Below are 26699 nucleotides of genomic sequence, written 5' to 3' on the forward strand. Positions count from 1 at the left end.
TATACAGTTACTACCCTGTTCCATAGCAAACAAATTTCATATTCATGAGCTGAAGATGCTACCTGAACCATCCCATGAGGGTCTTAAGCCAATGAAAAGGTGACAGCAGCCAATATTTAAATCCAGATGAGCCCTAAAAGGGGTGTGCCTTGCACCTCCAGCGAAACTGTAAAACGTGAAGACTATACATCTCTCTGAATTAAGCAAGCAGCATACTCTGCTTCTGTTTCTTAACCTCAATGGCACTCCGGTCTTACTCATGCCATCTCTTTCAAGCAAGCAAATGTCAGCAGTATGACAAAGAAGCAGTTAACATACAGCATCAAGAAGCAGTCACCTTCCAACACAACAGTGCTTCTGCAACATAATGATATCACAAAGAATGAGAGAAAGTTTACCAAAGCACTTCCAAGGAATCAAATTTATTTTTTTCTTATGATTTTAATAAGATATTGAAATGCTAATTGTAATTTAAGACCATAACAGCTTCTCCCATTAAGCAGCAAAGTGGTTTAAATTATTATTCTTGGAGAGGAAACAAATTAATCTTAGTAAAAAGAGAAACAGATTTAATTTAAATATTAAGATTCTTAATATACATTCATTTGCCAGACTCAAGACAGCTCCTTGAATGGCCTCTAAAGTAACTGAATTTAAATATTTACTTAAGTTTCATAAGACTTAGGCCTGGTCTACACTACGAGTTTAGGTCGACTTTAGCAACGTTAAACCGAATTAAGCCTGGACACGTCCACACGATGAAGCCCTTTTTTTCGACTTAAAGGGCCCTTTAAACCGGTTTCTTTACTCCACCTCCGACGAGGGGATTAGCGCTAAAATCGGCCTTTGCGGGTCGGATTTGGGGTAGTGTGGATGGAATTCGACGTTATTGGCCTCCGGGAGCTATCCCACAGTGCTTCATTGTGACCGCTCTGGACAGCGCTCTCAACTCAGATGCACTGACCACGTAGACAGGAAAAGCCCCGCGAACTTTTGAATTTCATTTCCTGTTTGCCCAGCGTGGAGAGCACAGGTGACCACGCAGAGCTCATCAGCACAGGTAACCATGATGGAGTCCCAGGATCGCAAAAGAGCTCCAGCATGGACCGAACAGGAGGTACAGGATCTGCTCGCCATATGGGGAGATAAATCAGTGCTAGCTGAACTCCGTAGCAGTAAACGAAATGGCAAAATTTTAGAAAAAGTCTCAAAGGCCATGAAGGACAGAGGCCATAACAGGGACGCACAGCAGTGCCGCGTGAAAATTAAGGAGCTAAGGCAAGCCTACCACAAAGCCAGAGAGGCAAACGGAAGGTCTGGGGCAGAACCGCAAACATGCGGCTTCTACGCAGAGCTGCATGCCATTCTAGGGGGTGCAGCCACCACTACCCCAACCGTGTGCTTTGACTCCGTCAATGGAGAATCACGCAACAGGGAAGCAGGTTCGAGATACGTGGAAGATGATGATGATGAAGACAATGAAGATAGCTCACAGCAAGGAAGCAGAGAAACCGGTTTCCCCAACAGCCAGGATATGTTTATCACCCTGGACCTGGAACCAGTTACCCCCGAACTCACCCAAGGCATGCTCCCAGACCCTGAGGGCACACAAGGGACCTCTGGTGAGTGTACCTTTGTAAATATTACACATGGTTTAAAAGCAAGCGTGTTTAATGATTAATGATTAATTTGCCCTGGCAATCGCGGCCAGTACAGCTACTGGAAAAGTCTGTTAACGTGTATGGGGATGGAGCGGAAATCCTCCAGGGACATCTCCAGAAAGCTCTCCTTCATGTACTGCCAAAGCCTTTGCAAAAGGTTTCTGGGGAGGGCTGCCTTATCCCGTCCGCCATGGTAGGACACTTTACCATGCCAGGCCAGTAGCACGTAGTCTGGAATCATTGCATAACAAAGCATGGCAGCCTATGGTCCCGGTGTTTGCTGGCATGCAGACAACATCCATTCCTTATCTCTCTTTGCTATCCTCAGGAGAGTGATATCATTCACGGTCACCTGGTTGAAATGGGGTGATTTTATTAATGGGACATTCAGAGGTGCCCGTTCCTGCTCGGCTGAACAGAAATGTTCCCCGCTGTTAGCCACGCAGTGGGGGGGAGGGGTGAAGTGATCATCCCAGAGAATTGGGGGGGGGAGCGGGGGGTAGTTGGGAAAGGCAGCAGGAGCAGAGACCGCCGCTACAGCCCCGTGTAACCAACAGCCCTCCTCCCCAATTTCCATAGCCTCTTCACTCAGACGCCCAAGAACACGGTGGGGGGGCCTCCGGCCACCCAGCCACTCCACCCCAGATGATTGCCCAAGCATCAGAAGGCTGGCCTTCAATAAGAGTTAAAGTTTTAAAGTTTTAAAACTGCAGTGTGTCCTTGTCCTTCCCTCCTCCCCCACCCCTCCCGGGCTACCTTGGCAGTTATCCCCCTAGTTGTGTGACAAATTAATAAAGAATGCATGAATGTGACGTAACAATGACTTTATTGCCTCTGCAAGCGGTGCTCGAAGGGGGGAGGGGAGGGTGGTTAGCTTACAGGAAAGTAGAGTGAACGGGGGGGTGGGGGGGGTTAATCAAGGAGAAACAAACAGAAGTTTCACACCGTAGCCTGGCCAGTCACAAAACTCGTTTTCAAAGCTTCTCTGATGCGCACCGTGCCCTGCTGTACTCTTCTAACCGCCCTGGTGTCTGACTGCGTGTAATCAGCGGCCAGGCGATTTGCCTCAACCTCCCACCCCGCCATAAATGTCTCCCCCTTACTCTCACAGATATTGTGGAGCGCACAGCAAGCAGCAATAACAACTGGAATATTGGCTTCGCTGAGGTCTATCCGAGTCAGTAAACTGCGCCAGCACGCTTTTAAACGTCCAAATGCACATTCCACCACCATTCGGCACTTGCTCAGCCTATAGTTGAACAGATCCTGACTCCTGTCCAGGCTGCCTGTGTACGGCTTCATGAGCCATGGCATTAAGGGGTAGGCTGGGTCCCCAAGGATAACGATAGGCATTTCAACATCCCCAACGGTTATTTTCTGGTCCGGGAAGAAAGTCCCTTTCTCCAGCTTTTGAAACAGACCAGAGTTCCTGAAGACGCGAGCATCATGTACCTTTCCCGACCATCCCATGTTGATGTTAGTGAAACGTCCCTTGTGATCCACCAGGGCTTGCAGCAGCATTGAAAAGTACCCCTTGCGGTTTATGTACTCGGTGGCTTGGTGCTCCGGTGACAAGATAGGGATATGGGTTCCGTCTATCGCCCCACCACAGTTTGGGAATCCCATTGCAGCAAAGCCATCCACTATGACTTGCACGTTTCCCAGAGTCACTACCCTTGATATCAGCAGGTCTTTGATTGCGTTGGCTACTTGGATCACAGCAGCCCCCACAGTAGATTTGCCCACTCCAAATTGATTCCCGACTGACCGGTAGCTGTCTGGCGTTGCAAGCTTCCACAGGGCTATCGCCACTCGCTTCTCAACTGTGAGGGCTGCTCTCATGCTGGTATTCTGGCGCTTCAGGGCAGGGGAAAGCAAGTCACAAAGTTCCATGAAAGTGCCCTTACGCATGCGAAAGTTTTGCAGCCACTGAGAATCGTCCCACACCTGCAACACGATGCGGTCCCACCAGTCTGTGCTTGTTTCCCGGGTCCAGAATCAGCGTTCCACGCCATGAACCTCCCCCAGTAACACCATGATTTGCACACTGCTAGGGCCTGTACTTTGTGAGAGGTCTATGTCCATGTCAATTTCCTCATCACTCTCGTCGCCGCGATGCAATCACTGCAATCGCCTCCTCGCCTGGTTTTGCTTTGGCATGTTTTGGCTCTGCATATACTCCAGGACAATGCGCGTGGTGTTCATAGTGCTCATAATTGCCGTGGTGATCTGAGCGGGCTCCATGATCCCAGTGCTATGGCGTCTGGGCTGAAAAAAGGCGCGAAACTATTGTCTGACGGAGGGAGGGGCGAGTGACGACATGGCTTACAGGTACAGGGAATTAAAATCAACAAAGGTGGCTGTGCATCAGGGAGAAACACAAACAACTGTCACACAGAATGGCCCCCCCAAAGATTGATCTCAAAACCCTGGGTTTAGCAGGCTGTTGATTTCATGGAGGGAGGGGGAAGCAAATGAATACAGAACAAATCTGGTCCATCTATTTTTTACATCTTAAGCTGGCAGCAGACGGTGCAGCATGACTGATAGCCATCGGCATCTTCTGGGTGCTTGGCAGAAAATGATGTACTACGACTGCTAGCCATCATCGTCAAGACGGTTCAATAGGCCAGGAGACAAAACATGTCTGCCCAGGTGCCTCTGATTGAACTCACTGAGGAATACGACGATGACGGATACCAGTCGTAATACACCATCCACTGACAAAAGGCAAGGAGCTGCTGCTGTGTAGCAATGCAGCCCCACGTCTGCCAGCACCCAGAGAGCCGATGACGGCTACCAGTCATACTGCACCGTCTACTGCCAAAAGGCAATTAGCTGCTGCTGTGTAGCAATGCAGTACCACGTCTGCCGGCACCCAGATGACATATGGTGACGCTGAGCTGAGCTAAGCGGGCTCCATGCTTGCCGTGGTATGTTGTCTGCACAGGTAACCCAGGTAAAAAGGCGCGAATCGATTGTCTGCCGTTGCTCTGATGGAGGGGGAGGGGCCTGACGACATGTACCCGGAACCCCCCGCGACACTGTTTTTGCATCATCAGGCATTGGGAGCTCAACCCAGAATTCCAATGGGCGGCGGAGACTGCGGGAATTGTGGGATAGCTCCGGAAGTCGACGCTAGCCTCGGTACTGTGGACGCGGTCCGCCGACTTAATGCACTTAGAGCATTTTATGTGGGGACACACACAATCAACTGTATAAAACCGATTTCTATAAAACCAGCTTCTATAAATTCGACCTAATTTCGTAGTGTAGACGTACCCTCAGTTAAGATCACTCACCTTTGCCTATTTTTGAACAGTTTAGGTTACCCATGATAAACCACACAGGACTCACCTACCCTTAAATGAAATTCCCTTGCCCATATATAAACTGTTTTAGTTATGTATGATACACTAAAAGAGGACTCAAATACTAGTTTTGAAAATATCTCTTTGGTATTGACTTATCTAGAGAAGAATGCCCCCACCAAAAACCGGCCCACTCTCTAAGGCATAATCTCTGTTAAAAGCTCTTCATGGAAAGATAGATAAAAGAGACTGTAACTGAAGTCACCATGGTTTATTGTGTTTTCTTTTTTGTTTTGTTTTGTTTTTTTAAAAACAGGTAAAGTTAGTAATTTGATGGTTTTGTTTTTAATCATGGTGTCTCATAAGACATGGTGAAGACTCCCTTGTGACTAAAACAGTGGAAGTCACATCCCTAAATTGGCACTCAGAAACAATTAAGATCTGGCCTACACTTTCTCATCTCTCTAGAGAAACTTTTAGTAATTTTTGGTACATATTAAAATTACTTGGCCTAACAACTTGGCAGCCCTTTCTACCCCAGAACTATAAAAAGATTATTTTGTTTTTTTAAAATCATGCATCAAGCTATTTAGTTTAAATCTCTTATATCTGTAATTTAAGTAGAAAGCTCACCTCATCAGAAGAGAGCAAATAAATAGGAGTTAGTGAAGGAACTTCACTTAATTCACAACTCAGTCCAAGTAATGTCAGGATCTCCTTAAGAACTTCATATCTCTTGGCGTTGCTCATTTTGAGTAAATTAAAATCTTCTTGGGTTTGTGTAGTCAGAGAGGCGATATCCATCTCCAAGTATATCTGGGGAGATGGGAAAAGAAAAAGAAAGGAGTCACTAATACGAAAGACAGCAGCTGAGGTAGATAAAAGCAAAGCAGACCTAAAAATGGCTTGGTGTCTATTCACTTACTAGTAGCTGAATTTAGTACAAGAGCCGTGTAAAATTCAGTGTGACTTGTGCGTTAGAAGTAAGGTTATATTTTATATGATGAAGAAACAAGACATATTAATGAATAGGGCTTTGACATCTTAAAAGCCTGTCAAGCAGATACAAATCCAAGGTGTAGCAAATATTAGTACAGACCAATGAATCCTTAACTTCCAAGGAGGAGACTAAAGCTATTGGTAAACTACAGTTCTTCTCTTAAAAGTGTGTAAAAATGCCCCTTTCTTAATCAGTTGGTCTGTCTCCCGCATGTATTTGGAGACCATATCTACTTACTGTCTAAAAGAAGTTTTTGCTACTTTTTTCTTCTGTTAGCACTGTATAGACAAGGCTGCTCTGGATTCCATTCTGGCTCGTGAACCAGTGGAATTCAGTTCTGATTGCAGAATTTTTGTTGGTAGTGATGCACAAAGTAGAAAGAACCCAGCCTGACTAATTAATTCCAAGATGAATCACAGCATTGAAATTAGAAAAACATTTTTTATTTTTGAACTGCACTGATTATATCTGGAACACTAACACAGAAAACTACAATGCCATTTTATACAGAATCACTTTTCAAAGTAGAGGTGAACTTTGGGGGCTTGTCTACACCAGTGGTTCTCAAACTTTTGTACTGGTGACCCCTTTCACATAGCGAGCCTCTGAGTGCGACCCCCCTTATAAATTAAACACACTTTTTTATATATTTAACATCATTATAAATGCTGGAGGCAAAGCGGGGTTTGGGGTGGAGGCTGACAGCTCGCAACCCTGCACATAATAACCTCACGACCCCTTGAGGGGTCCCGACCCCCAGTTTGAGAACCCCTGGTCTACACAATCAGCAAGCCAAGCTGCAACTATACAGCACTCCAGCGTGCTGCTTACTAATTGGCCATGTGGACCCTGCTACCACACGCTAAAAGTTCTGTGAGTAGTGCACTTTGGAAATACTATTTAGCAGTAAAGTAACTCCCCACTTACCATCCTCTCGCTTAACGTTGTTTCGATGTTACGTCCCTGCTCCATTACAGAACATGCTCGTTTAAAGTTGTGCAATGCTCCCCTATAACGTCGTTTGGCCGCCTGCTCTGTGTCCATGGATGGCAGCCCCCCATCAGTTCCCCTACGCCCCCCCCCCCCAGCACCTCCCGCCCGCCGGCGGACCCCGTGAACCGCGTCCTCGCTCCTCCCCCCAGCCTCCTGAATGCCGCAAGACAGCGGATTGCCGCGGGGGGAGCAGGGGGAAGGCACTGATCTGCAGGGTCCGCCAGTGAGCGGGAGGCGCTGGGGGGGGAGGAGGTGCGCATAGGAGAGCTGATAGAGGGCTGCCGGCCTGTTTAATACCTGTATTAAATTGCTTGTTTAAAATTGTTTAAAATTTATATAATGTCTTTTGTCTGGCAAAAAAAAAAATTTCCCTGGAAGCTAACCCCCCCTTATTTACATTAATTCTTATGGGGAAATTGGATTCGCTTAACGTCGTTTCGCTTAAAATCGCATTTTTCAGGAACAACTACAATGTTAAGTAAGGAGTTACTGTACTTCAAAGAGCAATAAATGAAAGCTAATCACAAAACTTTTAGTGCACGGTAGCAGGATCCACAGAGATTTAGTACGTGGCAAACTAGAGTGTTGTATATTCACATCCTGCCTTCCTGAGCACTAACTCTCCATGTGTACAAGCCCTAAGAAGCAGAGCTGAAATGCAGAGTCCAACCTAGCCGTCCTAAAATTATATATTGTATCTCACAGAAGTTCTAAGATGTTAAATTTAGTAGAATACAAAATGTACAATTGTTTTATTCTACTATATCCAAATACACTTAAATGAAAGTGGCATAAAAATTACTTGTTCTGTGCTTTCATACATTTTTGCACATTTTATTTTCTCTATCTATAGTATGCATTATCCACTCTTCTATAATTCAGCCACACAAATTTATTGAATTAAAGAGGGAATGTTATGAAACTAGACCAGTGCAGAAGAGGGAAATAACTACCCTGTGACTTTGAATATTTACTGGCTGATGTCACTGTCAATACTCTTATCAATATAGCCATAAAGAGAACAACAATACGCCTTTCCAGATGCAGACTGGAACCCATGTAAAAATCATAAATGACATTCTAATCCTTTTAATCTGATTTCTGAACCTACCCCACATTGGCCTTTTTCTTGGGAAACTCACTGCCGTATTAAATTTTATTAGAGGAGAGGGGTCAATTTAAATGCTACAGCAAAACAGGTTTTACCATGCAACTTAAAGAAATGGATAGCAACAGTGCCTAATCAATTTTCTACTTCAAGTACCCAACACATGGGTGGCAGAAATTATTATACAAAACTATAACATTTGATCTACATAACCTGGTTTTCTCAAGATGCCATAGTCTTTTGGCAGTGACACTCAAGAGTAATACTGGCAAATGTGTACAGCTTTAAAAAGGAATATTTTAATACTGGGAGACATGCAGTAAAGCTGATCATTGGATACCTAAGACACTAGAAATGCCCCAAAATGCCCTTTTCCATACATTGAGGTGGGAAAGTTACAAAAAAAGGCATATGGGAAGGTGACAGATTAAAAACTGTTAAGGGTGAATCTGACAGCTACCATAAACAAGGAATGTTGGGATTTGCCTTTGGCAAAGTGAGTTCAAAAGGAATTTGTCATCTGTACATCCTGTGGAGCCCTGGTGAGGGGAAAGCACCTTGGAGAAGCCCTGATGAAGTTTTCTGAGGTGAGTAATTGGAAGATGACTCATATTACCAGAAGAATAAACATCTATACATAAGTCTTGAATCCTGAAAAAAAAGTCTGACCTATAATTAAAATAAGGGTAAAGGTTGCCCATATCTAAGGTTTATATTCTTGTATTTCTGTTCCATTTGGTTCTCTGCACCAGAACTCAACAAGATGAGCCCAGTAAACTACATTATCATCTCCCTCCTTCTTTTCTTTTGCTACAAATGGACAAAATGTTATTTTCCTACTCTAATGACCCGAGTCCCATAATTCAGGAATCCTTTGTACAAATAACTTCAAACTAGGTAGAAAAATTCTGCCTTAGTCCTTTGTCTAACCTATCAAATTTGAGGCAGGTATTCCTGTCTGTGGACTTTAGAGAGGCATCAAAAATGAACTTATAATTGAAGTCAGTTGAAATCTAGGAGCACACCATAATAAGCATATTATACTACGGCAATAAACAACTTAAGTCTTCTTACACACAGTACCTGACACAGAATGGCTTCTCCTCCACGATCTCCATATGGCAGGTGAACAATGATCATATCTTTATCTGTATTATTTAAGTGACTCAACGACTTCACTGGGCTGAGATTTTCTTTAAACTCTTGCTCAAAAACACTGCCACTCGTCAGAAAGTTTAATTTAACTTCACTGTTATCTGCTTTATAGAACACTAATTCTTGGATGGTCTTCTTCAGTTCACTTTTGCTCCTTATCTGTATACTGCCAAATGTAAAAGAGGCAGAAAGCCCTAAAATCTTCCCACCTTTTGACAAGTAGGTCAGGAACTGTTTGTGATTGTCCTTAGAAATGGGTTCCTCTGTGGCAATAACCAACAACAACGAGTTATCAAGCCAGGGAGCTTTCAGAACTTGTTCCTCAACCAGCTGGTAGATGGTGTAGCTGTCTGTATCGATGCACTCCTTGAGCACTGATTTTATCTTCTCAAATTTGATTTTCATAGGGTCAGAGCCCACATAAATTAAGACATTGGGAGGCTTCCCAGTGAGGTTTATCCTTCTTAGTTCTCTTACCAGACAGCCACCAGTAACTTCTTCCATGCTAGCACTGCAATCCTCAGGAAGTTCTGGAATGTTTTCTGATGAAGCATATCTGACTGACTCAATGGTGCTGTTTTCAAGTTCAAAGCATTCGTGGCAGCTGGAAAGGTGCAGGTGGTGATGTTTACCAGTACTTGTCTCCCTTTCAGATAGGCTGTTAGGCTCATCATGAGGCTCACTTCTTTTCTCCAGCCTGGATTTCTCTTCTCTCACCTCCTGGTCACCTCCTCCTGAAGAATCAGCTGACACTGATCCTTGTTTAGTTGCAGTTGCAAATGGAGGAGCAGGGGTCAATTCATCCATGTGTGCGCTATTAGTGCTATTCTTCTCTTCTGTAGGTGCAGCCATCCGCTCTAGCTCCTTTAGAGCAGACTCCTGTAAATGGACAGCTGAGAGATTTCAAAAGAAAAGTTAAAAGCTGTATAAAAATAGCAACGTTGAATGTCACTACCCCTAGTATGCAATTTGGCGTTAGATTTAGTTTACTGATAAATCACTTAAACCAGTCGTTCTCAACCAGAGGTACGCATACCCCTGGGGGTACACGGAGGTCTTTTAGGGAGTAAATCAACTCATCTAGATATTTGACTAGTTTTACAACAGGCTACATGAAAAGCACTAAAACTCAGTACAAACTAAAATTTCATACAGACAATGATGTGTTTATACTGTTCTATATACTTCAAACGGAAATGTAAATATAATATTTATATTCCAGTTGATGTAGTTTATAATTATATGGTAAAAATGAGAAAGTAAGCAATTTTTCAGTAATAGTGTGCTGTGACACTTTTGTATTTTGATGTCTGATTTTGTAAGCAAATAGTTTTTAAGTGAGGTGAAACTTGGGGGTATGCAAGACAAATCAGACTCCTGAAAGGGGTACAGAAGTCTGGAAAGGTTGAGAGCCACTGACTTACACTACTAAAAAGTTTCCTCTTTTTAGACACTAAGACCTACTTCTCCTGAAACAAAGAGAAAGTTTATTTTGTAAATCCCTAGGAGAGCGTATCTAGCAGTTAGAAAGCACTTAAGGCTCTTAAGCAAAGTAGGCAGTCATGGGATGAGAGGAAAGGTCCTCTCATTGACCCCTAACTGGTCAAAGGATAGGAAACAAAAGGTAGGAAAAAATAGTCAGTTTTCACAGTGGAGAAAAGTAAACAGCAGGGTGCCTGAGGATCTGTACTGGGAACTGTACTGTTCAACATTTTCATAAATGATCTGAAAAAGGGCGTAAAAAAATGAGGTGACAAAGTTTGCAGACAATACAAAATTACTCAAAATAGTTAAATCCAAAGCTGACAGCAAAGAGATACAAAGGGATCTGTGGCATGCCAGGGTACAATCCAGACTAATGAGTAGCTGTGTCACCCCTGCCCTGTAACCTGTGATGCCCTTTACTATGCCTTGCTGCTCCCAAACAGCCTCCAGCATGTAGGCACTCCTAGCTATGTCTGTGGGTGCTGCAGCCAGCCAGCCACATCTTGCCACTTAGCAGCCTTAAAGTTTACCACCAGGTGACCACCACACACTCCCAGTCTCAGATTTCCCCCCCAGAAATGTATGTCCCGTGCCTCCCAGCCCTCTCCTGGACAGGGCAAATATATTGAGTCCATTATTCCTTTAAGGGAATAACATGCACACACAACTTGTTACCTCACATGGAGTTACCCAGCTATTTTAATTTGAACAAACTGGATTAGATAAAGCAATAAAACCAGTTTATTAACTACAAGTAATGAGGCATAAAAGTCAGAAATGATTACAAGAAAAATAAAGATAAAATGCTTACTGGTATCTACTTAAGAAACTCTCATACTTCGAAAGCAAACTTTTTCACCACATGCTCCAGCAGATTACTGACCAAACTCTCAGGAGAGGACCTCTTCCTCAGAGTCCAACCACTGTTCCTTTGTCTTCAGGTGCAGCAAATGCGAAGAATAGGGACAGAGAAGGGGGTACCTTGGGACATTTGTCCCTTCCTTTTATAGTTTCAGTCCCCCTCTTGAAAAACATTTCCAGCTAAGTACCTGGAGCCAAAGAGTCTATGTGGAAGGATATTCCCTGCTGGCTTTTTCACCTGTTTGAACTTTCTTTGTCTTCCTTTCCTGCCTGATAACGCAGTTTACTGCTAAATGCAAATTAAGAAGAGTACACATACCTATGTTTAGGAAAGACATGTTTTCTAAATTCTGTTTGGGCAGAGCAGTGGGATTTGGAACATGTTTACCACCACCATGTAGGGAAATCTTATAACTTACCATACAATATTGCCACACATATTTTACCAGGACAATAATGACCAGAAAATGATGAGTTCTCAAATGACACCTTAACAAGGCATACTTTCTACAAAGACAATTACAGCAGAGTGTAGGGTGTGAATACAGGGGTGTATTTTGTCACAGGATCTCACAAAACTGGATGACTGGGCAAAAAAATGACAGATGAAATTCAATGTTGATAGATGCAAAGTAATGCATGCTGGAAAACACAATTCCAATTATACATAAAAAATGATGGGGTCTATATTAGCTGTTACCACTCAAGAAAGTGTGACAGACCCAGACCAGTGGGGTACAGGAGTCTGGTAGAGGGCAAATATACTGGTCACTGGATGAGTAGTTTTCTGTTCCTTGAGTGACCAGAGCAGGGGCTGCACTAGAGTAATCAGGAACCTGCTAGAACCAGTTACGGCAGGCAGGCTAATTAGGACACCTGGAGTCAATTAAGAAGCAGCTGCTAGAATCAATTAAGGCAGGCTAATCAGGGCACCTGGGCTTTAAAAAGGAGCTCACTTCAGTTTGTGGTGTGAGTGTGAGGAGCTGGGAGCAAGAGGCACAAGGAGCTGAGAATGAGAGGGTGTGCTGCTGGAGGACTGAGGAGCACAAGCGTTATCAGACACCAGGAGGAAGGTCCTGTGGTGAGACTAAGGAAGGTGTTTGGAGGAGGCCATGGGGAAGTAGCCCAGGGAGTTGTAGCTATCATGCAGCTGTTACAGGAGGCACTATAGACAGCTGCAGTCCACAGAGCCCTGGGCTGGAACCCGGAGTAGAGGGCGGGCCGGGGTTCCCCCCAAACCTCCCAATTGACCTGGACTGTGGGTTCTTCCAGAGGGGAAGGTTTCTGGCCTGTTCCCCAACCCACATGGTGAATCTCTGAGGCAAGAAAATCCACCAATAAGCGCAGGACCCACCAAGATAGAGGAGGAACTTTGTCACACTGGTGTTAGAGGTGGGATCTTGGGGTGCACAGCGCGGCGGAAGGAGGGTGATTTTAAAAAACAAAAACACACACAAAAAAGGGAGAGGGTTTATTTTTTTTCCTACCACAATGGATGACGTAGTGCGGGCACTGATACATGGTACGGCGGCCCAGCAGGAGGCTACCTGTGTCCAGGCAGCCACCCAACGGGAGGCAGTGCGGCTGCAGCAAGAGACTAATTGCCTGCTGATGGACCAGGCTGCTCAAGACCGAGCTATGTTGCGGGAACTGGTAAACCAGGTAAAGTCCCTTACAGAGCTGAATCGCGGCCATGATGGGACGCGGCTCATACGGGCCAGCCATTGGCTGCAGAAAATGACACGGGAGGATGATGTAGAGGCATACCTTCTGGCCTTTGAGAGGACAGCCCTACGGGAGGCCTGGCCTCGAGATCAGTGGTCTGGCATCCTTGCCCCATTCCTGTGTGGGGAGGCCCAGAAGGCCTACCATGATCTGCCTGAAGAGGCTGCGGCAGACTACCCCCAGCTGAAAGCAGAGATCCTGGCCAGATCTGGGGTAACGACAGCAGTGCGGGCCCAGCAGTATCACGGTTGGAGGTACCAGGAAGACAAAACCCCGCGGTCCCAATTGTATGACCTCATCCATCTCGCACGAAAGTGGTTGCAAACAGAGTCCCAGAGTCCGGAAGAGATATTAGCGGTTCTGGTCATCGACCGATACAGGAGGGGACTACCACCAGACCTTTGTGCCTGGGTAAGCCAGAACGAACCCTTCACCTATGACGAGGTCGTCGCCCTGGTAGAGAGGCGAAGGACAGCGAGGGAGCTGACCCAACCAGTTAAGGAAAAGGCACCCCGGGTTAAACTAGCAGCACCAAGCCCTAAAGTTCGGGTGACTGGGCCACCAGGAGGGCCCAGGTGGAAAAAGAAAGAGGCTGAAGGCCCATCAGAGGCCACAAAGAGTCGGAGCACTGAGGGAGAAGAGGATCATGATGTTAGACTGCCCAAACCAAGAGACCGGGGAACGCCTAGGGCTCCATACAGATGTTATGCCTGCGGGGAGTGGGGACACATATTTGCACAGTGTCCCAATGCTGAGGAGCCTATGCAGTGTAACCTGGGGAACTGGGCAGATCCATGCTCCCTAATCCACCTTGTGGGGGTCTCACTAACCCCACATATGTATACCAGACCAGTGAAACTAAATGGGGTAGGGACCACGGCACTGATTGATTCGGGGAGTGCTATCACGCTTATCTCAGGGAAGCTCGTGAAGCGTAGTCAGCTGCTGCAGGCTAAACGTACGGGGATAACATGTGTCCATGGGACAGTTAGTTACTACCCCACCATCCCAGTAAAAATCGAGATCCAAGGGAACACTACTGAGGTAGCAGCAGGTGTAGTCCCTAAACTCCCACACCCGGTGCTCATAGGGAGGGACTTCCCAGGGTTTGGAAACTTACTCCCAGTAGGGGGATTGGAGAAAGATGGGGACCCTAAAATTGATGAGGCATCCACAGCAGACTGTCAACCCCCAATCTTCTCTGAAATATCCCCAGATTTGTTCTCCACTCCCAGACAGGGTAGAAAGACAAAAAGGGAAAGAAGGGCAGCTAAGGCCTTGGGAACCCAAATACTGACCCAAAGCCAGAGGGTCGCTCTTGTAGGTAGGCGGACCCGCGCAGCTGAAAAGGAGGCCACGCAGGAGGGAGAAGCACCTGAGTCTGACCCCCACCCTAATGCTTCTGAACCAGTAGAGGCAACAGAGACTGGGCCCCTAGATCTTGGGCAGATTAGCCCCGGGAAAGGAAATTTTGGACAGGACCAGGCAGAAGACCCAAGGTATGACAACATTAGGAAGGAGGTGACTGAAATAGATGGGGTCCCCGTGGAAGGGAAAACCCAGGGACCAGGACCCTACTTCATAATGAAGAAGGATCTCTTATACCGGATTGCACCAGTACAGGGGCAGAAGGTACAGCAGATCCTAGTACCTCAAAAACACCAGAACGCTGTGATCCTGGCATGAGTCCTACAATGGTTCTTCTGGCCCGGAGTACATGAAGAAGTGCGGAGGTACTGTGCCTCCTGCCCTGAGTGTCAGCTGCACAGTCCCCGTCCCCACTTGAGGGCACCTTTAGTACCCCTTCCCATCATAGAGGTCCCCTTCGAGCGAATAGCCATGGACCTAGTGGGACCCCTGGAGAAGACGGCTCGGGGCCACTAATATATACTTGTTGTTTTGGACTATGCTACTCGCTACCCAGAAGCCGTCCCCCTGCAGAACACGGCCTCTAAAACTATAGCCAAAGAGCTGGTGGGGATCTTTGCCCGAATGGGGCTACCGAAGGAGATATTAACCGACCAAGGAACCCCATTTATGTCGAAGCTAATGAAGGACCTCTGTACGCTGCTCCATATACATACCCTGAGAACTTCGGTCTACCATCCGCAGACTGATGGGTTGGTAGAAAGGTTTAACCGAACCCTCAAGGCTATGATAAGGAAGGTGGTAAGTCGGGACGGGAAGGATTGGGACACCCTACTACCCTACTTTATGTTCGCTATCTTGAGGTACCACAGGCCTCAACTGGGTTTTCCCCCTTCGAGTTATTATACAGGCGTCACCCCCGTGGCATACTAGATATCGCCAAAGAGATATGGGAAGAGGAACCCAATGAGGGGAGAAATATAATAGAGCATGTAATGCAGATGCGAGACCGGATAGCCCGGGTTACCCCTATTGTACGGGAACATTTGGAGAAGGCACAGGAGGCCCAGCGAACCCATTACAATCGCCAGGCAAAAGTGCGACAGTTCCAACCAGGGGATCGGGTTATGGTGTTGGTACCCACGGCAGAAAGCAAGCTTCTGGCCCAATGGCAGGGGCCCTATGAGGTGGTTGAACCCGTGGGGGAAGTAACCTACAAGGTGCGGCAGCCAGGACGCAAAAAACAAGAACACATTTATCACATTAACCTTCTGAAACCCTGGCATGCACAAGAGGCATGCACAACGGTCCAAAAAGACCTAACCCAGGAAAACAAGCCTTCCAAACAGGTGAGTGTGTCTCCCGATTTAACACCAGACCAGAAGAATGAGGTGTCTGAGATGATCTTCCGGAACCAAGATGTGTTCTCGACAAAACCGGGTCGAACAACCGAGACATCACCACATCATCACGAACCCTGGGGCCAGAGTAACAATGAGGCCCTATCGGGTGCCAGCAGCAAAAAGGGAGGAAATAAAAGCAGAAGTAAAAAAAATGCTGGAGTTGGGGATCATCGAAGAATCCCACAGTCAGTGGTCCAGCCCAATCGTGCTGGTGCCCAAACCTGATGGCACCACAAGATTTTGCAACGACTTCCGGTGACTAAACGAAGTATCCCAGTTCGACGCGTACCCCATACCTCGCATAGATGAGCTAGTGGACCGTCTGGGTAATGCCCGGTACTTGACTACCCTAGACTTGACAAAGGGGTACTGGCAGATTCCCCTTGCGGAAGATGCAAAGGAAAAGACTACGTTCTCTACACCAGAGGGTCTTTTTCAATATACTGTCCTCCCTTTTGGACTACATGGGGCCCCAGCTACCTTCCAGCGCCTCATGGACAAGCTATTACACCCACATAACAGTTATACTGCTGCCTACTTGGACGATGTGGTCATTCATACCCCAGACTGGGAAACCCACCTGGAGAAGGTGGAGGCAGTCCTCTATACCTTCAGGCGAACTGGCCTTACAGCAAACCCTACCAAGTGCGCTGTAGGGTTTACAGAGGCCAAATATCTTGGCTACATTGTGGGAAAAGGTCTGGTAAAACCCCCAGTGAACAAGTTAGAGGCCATCCAAAATTGGCCCCAACTAAGTCGCAAGAAACAAGTCCGGGCGTTCCTAGGTATGGTGGGGTATTACCGACGATTTATCCCCCACTTTGCCACAAGGGCAAGCCCCCTGACAGACATAGTGAAAGCCCGTGGACCTGATCTGGTGAGATGGTCTGACGCAGCAGAGGAAGCATTCACAGACCTACGGACTGCCCTCTGCAGTAACCCCGTACTGATAGCCCCTGATTTCACCAAGGAGTTTATCCTGCAGATGGATGCATCGGAAGTAGGGTTGGAGGCCGTTCTATCACAGATGGTCGGGGTGGAGGAACACCCAATTCTATACCTCAGTCGGAAACTCCTTCCAAGGGAACAAAAATATGCAGTGGTGGAGAGAGAATGCCTCGCTGTAAAATGGGCCATGGAAACATTGCGCTACTACCTGCTCGGGCGCAGATTTGTCCTCGTGACCGACCATGCCCCTCTTCAATGGATGCAGCAGAACAAGGAGAACACCACAAGGGTGACCAGATGGCTCTTATCCCTCCAACCTTTCCAGTTCCATGTGCAACACAGAGCAGGGAACCGTCATGGCAACGCCGATGACTTGTCACGTGTGCACTGTCTGGCGTCCCAAGCTGCCCAACCCCTTGGCGTTGAGCAGGGGGGAGGGATATGTGACAGACCCAGACCAGTGGGGTACAGGAGTCTGGTAGAGGGCAAATATACTGGTCACTGGATGAGTAGTTTTCTGTTCCCTGAGTGACCAGAGCAGGGGCTGCACTAGAGTAATGAGGAACCTGCTAAAACCAGTTAAGGCAGGCAGGCTAATTAGGACACCTGGAGTCAAATAAGAAGAAGCTGCTAGAATCAATTAAGGCAGGCTAATCAGGGCACCTGGCTTTAAAAAGGAGCTCACTTCAGTTTGTGGTGCGAGGAGCTGGGAGCAAGAGGCGCAAGGAGCTGAGAGTGAGAGGGTGTGCTCCTGGAGGACTGAGGAGCACAAGCGTTATCAGACACCAGGAGGAAGGTCCTGTGGTGAGACTAAGGAAGGTGTTTGGAGGAGGCCATGGGGAAGTAGCCCAGGGAGTTGTAGCTGTCATGCAGCTGTTACAGGAGGCACTATAGACAGCTGCAGTCCACAGGGCCCTGGGCTGGAACCCGGAGTAGAGGGCGGGCCCAGGTTCCCCCCAAACCTCCCAATTGACCTGGACTGTGGGTTCTTCCAGAGGGGAAGGTTTCTGGCCTGTTCCCCAACCCACATGGTAAATCTCTGAGGCAAGAAAATCTGCCAATAAGCGCAGGACCCACCAAGATAGAGGAGGAACTTTGTCACAAAAGGTCTTGGAATTATAGTTTTCAGAGAACTATCTACATCTGCTCAATGTGCAGGTGGCAGCCAAAAAAACTAACAGTTAGGAACCATTAGGAAGAGATATATAATCAGACAGAAAATATCATAATGCCTCTATAAAAGTCCTTGGTATGCCCACACCTTGATTACTGTATGCAGTTCTGGTCACACCATCTCAAAAAAAGATATATTAAAATTGGAAAAGGTGCAGAGAAGGGCAACTAAAATGATTAGGCATATGGAACAGGTTCCATATGAGGAGAGATTTAAAAAACTGGAACTGTTCAGTTTACAAAAGAGACAACTAAGGGGGGAAATGATAGAGGTCTATACAATCATGAATGGTGTGGAGTGAATAGGGAACTGTTATTCACACGTTCACATAACACAAGAACCTGAAATAATTAATAGGCAGAGGTTTAAAACAAACATCAGGAAGTATTTCTTCAAACAATATACAGTCAACCTGGGGAACTCATTGCCAGGGGATGTTGTGAAGGCCAAAAGTATAATTGAGTTCAAAAACAAATTAGATAAGTTCATGGAAGATAGGTCAATCAGTGACTATTAGCCAAGATCGTCAGGAACATAACTGCATACTTTGAGTGTCCCTAAACCTCTGACTGACAGACGCTAGGACTGGACAACATAGTATAGATCCCTTGATAAATTGCCCTGTTCTGTTTATTCCTTCTGATGTATCTGGCCACTGTTGGAAGACAGAATATTGGGCTAGATCAGGGGTGGTCAAACTATGGCCCACAGGCTGGATCCGGCTCCTCAGGGCTTTGGATCTGGCCCGCGGGATTGCTCCCCGTGGCACCGTGGGCCCCGCACCGCTCTCAGAAGTGTCCAGCACCACGTCCCTGCGGCCCCCGGGCAGGGGGGGCAGAGGGCTCCATGCGTTGCCCTTGCCTCCAGGCACCGCCCCTGCAGCTCCCATTGGCCGGGAACGGGGAACCACGGCCAATGGAAGCTTCGGCGGAGGTACCTGGAAGTGCAGCAAGGGCAGAGCACACGGAGCCCTCCGTCCCCCCTCCCCCAGGGGCCGCAGTGCTTCCTGGAGTGGCGCAGGGCCAGGGACAGGGCAGGCATGCAGGGAGCCTGCCCTGGCCCCGGTGCACGCCGCTGCCACCCCGGAGCCACTTTAGGTAAGCGGTGTCGGGCCGGAGCCCGAACCTCTCCTGCACCCCACCCCCCAACTCCCTGCCCTGAGCCCCCTGCCGCACCCCACACCTCTTCTGCACCCCAACCCCCTGCCCTGAGCCCCCTCCCGCAGTCCACACCCCTCCTGCACCCGGCACCCCAATCCCCTTCCCTGAGCCCTCTCATACACCCTGCACCCCCCTCTGCCCCAATCCCTTGCCCTGAGCCCCTTCCTGCACACCGCACACACCGCACTCCCTCCCGCACCCCAACCCCCTACCCCAGCCCTGCATACAATTTCCCCACCCAGATGTGGCCCTCGGCCCAAAAGGTTTGCCCACCCCGGGCTAGATACACCATTGGTCTGACTCAGTACGGCCATTCTTATGTTCTTACCACAACCAGGAGTCAAATCTTCTGTTCCCAGCTCTGTCAGTGGTTTATTGTGACTTTTGATAAATCATACAGGATAAATTTTCACAAGTGTCTGCTAGTTTCAAAAATCTTAGATTTTTGGTGCCTAACTTGAAACACTTAAGATGTGGTTTTCAGAGAGAACAAACCACCATAACTCCCACAAAAGACAGCGTTAACTGTGGGTGCTCAGGATTTCAATTCCGTATGAATGTAATGTGAAGGTTTCAGAAAGCCATCCAGGCTTTGGACCCATTTCTTGACAAAACAAGGGCTCACAGCAGCTGTAGCATGGTATCCCTTCTGCTACTCCTGAGTGGGTCTCCTCCCAGATGCATAATCTTTTCAGCTGTTACACCATGACTGGGGAAGGTGAAAAGTGAGAGAAGTAGCCCTAAAAAAATATCAGTCCCCTGAGAGAGAAAGGAGACAGAGACATTGCTCACTGCTGTTCAAAACTGAGCTACAAAATCTAGGATTATATTGGATAAGATGGAAGCACTGAATCACACCTTTCTTGATGCCGATGGAGGCAAAAAAAATCTGACACAAGGGAAGAAGGGGATGGAAAAGTCTGAACTGCCTCTAATCTGCACGAAGAGCAGCATAGCCCAAATGTCTTGGACTGGAAGAGAGAGGTCGGGACCCAGAAAGCAGGAATAAAAAAGCAACAGAAGTTGGTTTAAATAACAAACAAACAAACAAGAAACAAACAAAAAAACACACCTATGAAAAGTGGAAGTGCAAAGAAAGTAAATGCATTTCTGAGCAGATGAAATGGGAAGAACAGGGCAGAGGCGTTACCATAAAATGTACAGGGCAACAAAGAAGAGGAAGAAAAATTACTATCTTCTCATGCTCCTATATGTCTGTTGGTCTATAAGGTGCCACAGGACTCTCTGCTGCTTTTACAGATCCAGACTAACACGGCTACCCCTTTGATACTATCTTTGTGATGTTTACATTAACCTTTCTAGAGACTTATATAGTAGCACCTGGGATACTCTGGGACTTCGCAAAAATTTAAGCTTATTACGGTAATGGTGGCATTAACTATCTGTTTTGTTTATAAAGCAGTAATAACTGGAATAAGAAAAAAATTTACATACGGTTTCAATTAAAGACATTCAACTACTTTTTTCAGCTGTCATTCTGGCAACGCATATTACAAATGCAAAATAAAAAAACCTCAGAAACAGCAGTCTAAATACATTTTTAAAGATTCGTATATTTGGCATTAAATTTAAAATACAGCTGCCCTTTAAAATGAGACTGCCTCTGATGACAGTGAAACGATTATTCCTATGCCAAAGTAAAAGCATATATTTTTGTGTATAGATGCACTGAACTCATTAGGAGACTTAGAATAAGTGAAACACTAAGATACTTCACTAAAACTGAAGTGTTCTGTGAAGATACTTACAAACAATCTTCCGTGGCACCATTCCATTATCCATTTGAAGTCTGTCTTCCATGAATGCTATTCCAAGGTTACTGAAGTTATCCACACTTGCTTCAGCAATTAGTTTATAAGGTTCTCCAGGTTTATAGGCCAATGGTGAACAATAGTCTGACCACTTTACAACCTAAGAAGATAAAAAACAACATATTTTCCCGTTCTAAAGAGAGATCAATTAAAAAATACAATTCCATGAACATGCATTACTAAACAAAGGTGACATTTCTACCCTGAAGAGTTTACAGTCTAAAAAGAGACAAACAGGCAGAACCAACACAGAGAATATTAACTTAAACATAAATAATAAAGTTAGCACAATTCAAACACTGGGTGACAAACATCAGTTCAAAAAGGACTGATCTTTAAAAAAAAAATTCTGTATCCCAAGGAAGATCACTGAATATATCATTTTCAAAACCAGTTTCCTTAAACCCGTGTTGTCTTTAAAAAAAACAAAAAACAAAAGTAACCACTGCAATTAATTTTACCCTGGAATAATACATCCCAGATAGAGTTCCCAATTCCAATTGACATTTCTGCACATAGTGCATCCTCTGGCTAAGAATGTCAGTACATAAACTCAAGTACACCCAAAACAACCTTATCAAAGAAGGGTCATGTTTTGTACGAACTATCAGGTGCTACATAACTTCCATTCAGTCTTGACAAAGATAAACAAGAGTACTTCTAAACAGTTTTGAGAAGAAAGAAGAGTGCAACAAATACTTCTTTCCCAGAGATCAAAGCTTCGGAAATCCTGGCTAGCACACACTAAAGGATTTCCTATAGTAAGCAGCATGGAAAGCATTGTATTCTACAACTGAAGCTCTTCACTTGCTCTAACACTTAAATACACCACTGACATGCCTTTCAAATACAAAAATTACATAAAGGATTCAGGGGCAAGAAGCAAAAGTAAGCCACTTGGATTAAATTAGTCAGCAAGTCATTTTATAAACTTTTAAAAAATCTCCCTATCAAGAGCAGAAAAATTCTAACACACAAAAGACCCAAGATCTACATCAGTTTCAACCCTATTTTATTCTTAAAAGCACTACAGAGAAAACATATGAAAGCCAGTAAGAGACCCTACATACATGCTAATAAGTTTACCAGAGTTCACTCCAACCCTAACATGGGCTCTGGCAGGAGCAGTCCTTCAAACCCCTACGCATCAGGTTTCCTTGTGTTTTCAAGTTCATCACTGCTTAAGCTCAGCACCAGTATAGAGTTTTAGGGGGCCTCAGGAGGCCCATTCTTTCCAAACTCTTCCCTAAAGAGTGAGGCCCTCCATAGACCAGGGGTCCTGTCTGTTTGCTGGATCAGGAAAAAGGTCCTGAACCTGTTTAAAACTAGGCTATTTATCCAAAAATCCGTTTTTTGCCTGTTGGTCCCTGTAGAATCCAGTTTGAACTAATATATGCAAATCTCCCCAGAGTTTGGCTTCAAAGGGCTGATAACCAGCAGAATTATATTAGCATTCCCCTCCCCCTAAAAGAGTTACATAAAACTCTAAAATAACACATATGCAATTGCATTTTTAACACAATGGACCCCAAAGATATTTAACCTAATTCAATAAAGTTTATCTTAATTCCATAAGGTTTGTCTTTATCACAGGATATTGTCTGTCACATTTCTAGTACTACTACTTTATATTTGTGTGTCTTCTATCCCTGGAGGACCTCAAAGCACGTTATAAACATTACCAATGTAGCTTCAATACTTTACTCATCTATCTCACAAAGGGCATTAGGGTGGAAGCCTGACTGGAGACAGGAGCCCTGGTGTGTGGTAGCCTGCCTTAAACCATTGAGTAAGAGAAGGCGTGTGCCAGATCCTGGGGTTGATTGAGGCCCAGAAGCCACTAGTTAGGAGGATGGGAAGTGAAGTGAACCCACCCATTACTGATGAGCTCACCGTCAGGTAGGAGGAGCTGCCCATAGGGGTAAAGGGAGAGCAGCATCTGAGGGGCCCAGACCACACAGGCAGGAAGTAGTGGAGAAGCTTCTGGGAATCTGTGCTGCTCTGAGTGAATAAGCAGAAGCTTCCTCAATGCAGTAATAATGCTCTGTAACCTTGGGGAGTCTGGAGATTTGGAATGGCAAAAGTAGTGAACCTTGGAGTTTGAATCTACTGGATGAGGTGACGACTGTGGAGATAAGAGTTTCAGTGAGGAATCTCCCTCCCTGGGAGCTCTGCAGGTAATAATATCATCTATGTTGGACTGAGGTGTGATTGGTATGGAGTCTCTCTTTCCTAGTGGGAGTTCATGAAGTTTCAACAGAACTTTGAAGTTGAGAGTTGGTTGGCACTGATGGATCTGGAGAGCAGCTCACCCTCTCCGCTTTGTAGACAGCTGCAATATCACAGCAGTGATCACTTAGCGGCAAACGAGACGGAGTGAGCTGGGAAGGAGTCCTCTCTCCCACTTTTTTGAGAATAGCAGGATGGCCCCAATTTAAAGACAGAGAGCTCTACTCCACCCTTCCCTCAGTTGTGTGTGGTCCTGCAGTGTGTAGGCATTTGCCTTGGAGATTGTTTGAGGAACCCCATATTAACGATGAAGCCTGGACAGCACATTTTGGCCAGGTCTTTAATGACTCCCCTCAACCAGCTTTTTTTTTTTTAAACGTAATTCTACTATAGTAGATGAAATGAGAAATCCTCTCTCTGATTTACTACTCTGGCCTTCAGTAGCAGACAGTGAAATCCAGTCTTTTATTTTAGCCCAATGACAGAAAACAGCTCCAGAGGAAGATGATCTCCCCACTGAAGTCCTTCAGCAGACTCCTAATTGGTGGTCTTCAGTCTCAGCTAAATTATTGATTATCATTAATCACACTGGAAGGATTCTGGCTGGCTGGCAGTTTAGTATCATAGTTCCTATTTTTTTAAAAAGAGAACAGAAAGAATCCTGCTTCATATAGACCTATTGATCTGTTAGATGTGGCAGGGAAAATTTATTCTAGATATTTACTATCCAAACATGAAAATATGGGCTATAGAGGCTTGTTTACTACATGAAGAAGAGTCCAGCTTCACGGCTGGTAGAGCCAGAATTGATAATTGTTTTATTCTAGCCTATATTATTTATAGCTATACTGTGGTTGAGGACACTAACTTGCCACTTTCATAGATCTAAAGATGGCATTTGATTCTATTAACCAAGACAATCTTTGGATGAAATTAAGAATGATGGCTGTTCACTTCTCCCAAGCGCCAAAGCATGCACTGCTACGCCCAGTCTTTTCAAGGAGGTTTATTTCTTAAATGCAGGTTATCAAACAAACAGAAAATAGTCTTAACTCAGTCCTTGGTCCCAGGCTTCAGGGATACCCTGCCAGGGATCTTTGGCACGCCAGCTCCTGGCAGTCTCCCAGTCTCAGTTGGCTCTGCTCCCTTCCTGGAACAGAAGCCAGAGGACTGCTTCCCTGAGCTCCTGGCCCATTGCTCCAGGGACCCATCACAGGAGCTAGCTCCACTCCACTGTGGCTTTCCCTCACAAGGCTCAGCCTGTCTCAGGCCTTTCTCCTTCCAGCTGTCTATTAGTAGCCCTTTAAAGGGCTGGTCCACACTAACCCCCCACTTCGAACTAAGATACGCAACTTCAGCTACGTGAATAACGTAGCTGAAGTCGAAGTATCTTAGTTCGAACTTACCATGGGTCCACACGCGGCAGGCAGGCTCCCCCGTCGACTCCGCGTACTCCTCTCGCGGAGCAGGAGTACCGGTGTCGACGGCGAGCACTTCCGGGATCGATTTATCGCATCTAGACAAGACGCGATAAATCGATCCCAGAAGATCGATTGCTTACCGCCGGACCCGGAGGTAAGTATAGACATACCTATAGACCCAGGGGTAGCCTAGCCCTCTTTAATTAGCTATATTGGACTCACCAGATCCAGTCCAGGGGTTCAGTCTTTTCACAGACACCAGATACCTGTGATAGATGGGTATCGATCTAAAACTTCAGTATATTTTGGAGAATCTACATGAAGGCAATATGGCTAGGATAAGAACTAAAGTCAAAGTTGAACATATTAATATTTTCCCTGCTTCTCAGGGAGTATGTCAAGGATGCCTTCTAGCACCTCTTCTCTTCAAATGTATATATTAACCATGTGATGTATGTTTTAAAGGAAGATAATTTCTCTCCATCGCAAATAAAGGGTAGATCTATCCCAGCGTTATTATATACCAATGACAAGGCTGTTTTATTGCGAACTCTAAAAGGCCTCTACCTGTTATCTCGTTTTTCTTCTTATTGTAATTCTCAGGACATGGTTCTCAATTATAAGGCGGCCAAGGTCATGATTTTTGGGATGACCCCTCCACATACTGGGTTGAAGATAGAAAACCACCTTGCAGAAAAAGTCTTTGCTTTTACTTATTTAGAAATAAAGTTTCATCATTCGGGCTGTTGGTCCCGTTATCATAAAGGCTTAAACAAAAGATCCTTAGCTCTGCTCAAGGTGTGCTCTGTTTTACACACTCATATGGTGGGAACAGAACAGCCCCGGTGCTAAGAATTTGTAATGCTAAAGTAATATCACAGATGTTTTATGGGGCCGAAGTCTGGTTCAGAGGTCAAATTTCAGCACTAGAAATTGTTTCAATAAAAGGTAGATATGGAAAAGTTCCTTCACATCTTTGTTTTTGGCCACGTAAATCTGGAGTGCTGGAAAATCTACCTCATCTTTTGGATTTTAGAAGTTTCCAGCTTCTGAGAGCAGGCTGGATTTTACCTCTTTTTTTTACAAAAAATAATCTTTATCACCATCTCAAAAAAGAGAATGTTTTTAGTATTTTCTCAGTCCTTGGAAGTAATTTAAATTAATAAAAATTAATTTAATTTTTGTCCTTTTAGCATTGTGCTGAAGAAGAGAGAGTTTTAATTAGGTTCTGATTGACAATTTAATGTATTATATGGGTAGCAATTATTATTGCTGTTGTTTTAGATTGTGTATGTTTCTCTGTTTGTATTCACAAAAGACATGTCAGATGCAAGCTAATAAAATTGACTGAGTTAAGTATTACCCCTATTTTACAGAAAGATAAATTGAGGGACAGATTAAGAGCCTGGTTTTGGCCTAAATTCAGCAATGACTTCAATGGGACTTTTCACAGGCTCAATGTTTGGCACGTGCTTAAGTATCTGAATGAATAGGGGTCTTTAAGAGTTACCAAGCACTGCAGTTCATTTACAACAACTAGCATTGTAGCTGCTCAGCACATCTGAAAATCAAGCCCTAACTGACTTGCCCAAGGTCATGCTGGAAGTCTGTTGCAGTCCAGAAGAAAACCTCAATCTCCTGATTCCTAATCCTGTGCCTTAATCACAACACCATCCTTCTTTTCTAATAGAACTGAGGGAGGGCACACAGACCAAAAGGCACCACCAATGAAGTGCAAGTGGGGCGCTACCATTCATGTTACATGGCTTCACCATACCTGGAGGGGAACAAATTTCTCCCAAAATCTAGTACTGAAGTGTTTAGCTCCCTTACAACTTTAACAGACCACAATAACCAGATGGCCA

At 45.5% G+C, this 26699-nt stretch overlaps 1 protein-coding gene across 1 annotated transcript in view; it reads right to left on the reverse strand.

Moving 5' to 3' along the window:
* Positions 1-26699, reverse strand: part of HLCS (holocarboxylase synthetase) — a 231021-nt gene that overhangs the window by 188709 nt on the left and 15613 nt on the right. The window contains exons 3-5 of the mRNA XM_065402773.1: positions 21122-21284; positions 9157-10121; positions 5606-5788 (exon numbers count right to left, since the gene is read on the reverse strand). Of these exons, the coding sequence (XP_065258845.1) occupies positions 5606-5788; positions 9157-10121; positions 21122-21284 (1311 nt within the window). The remainder of the gene's footprint in view (positions 1-5605; positions 5789-9156; positions 10122-21121; positions 21285-26699) is intronic.

The sequence above is a fragment of the Emys orbicularis genome, chromosome 1 (genome assembly GCF_028017835.1).
Source record: "Emys orbicularis isolate rEmyOrb1 chromosome 1, rEmyOrb1.hap1, whole genome shotgun sequence".
NCBI classification, from domain to species: domain Eukaryota; kingdom Metazoa; phylum Chordata; order Testudines; family Emydidae; genus Emys; species Emys orbicularis.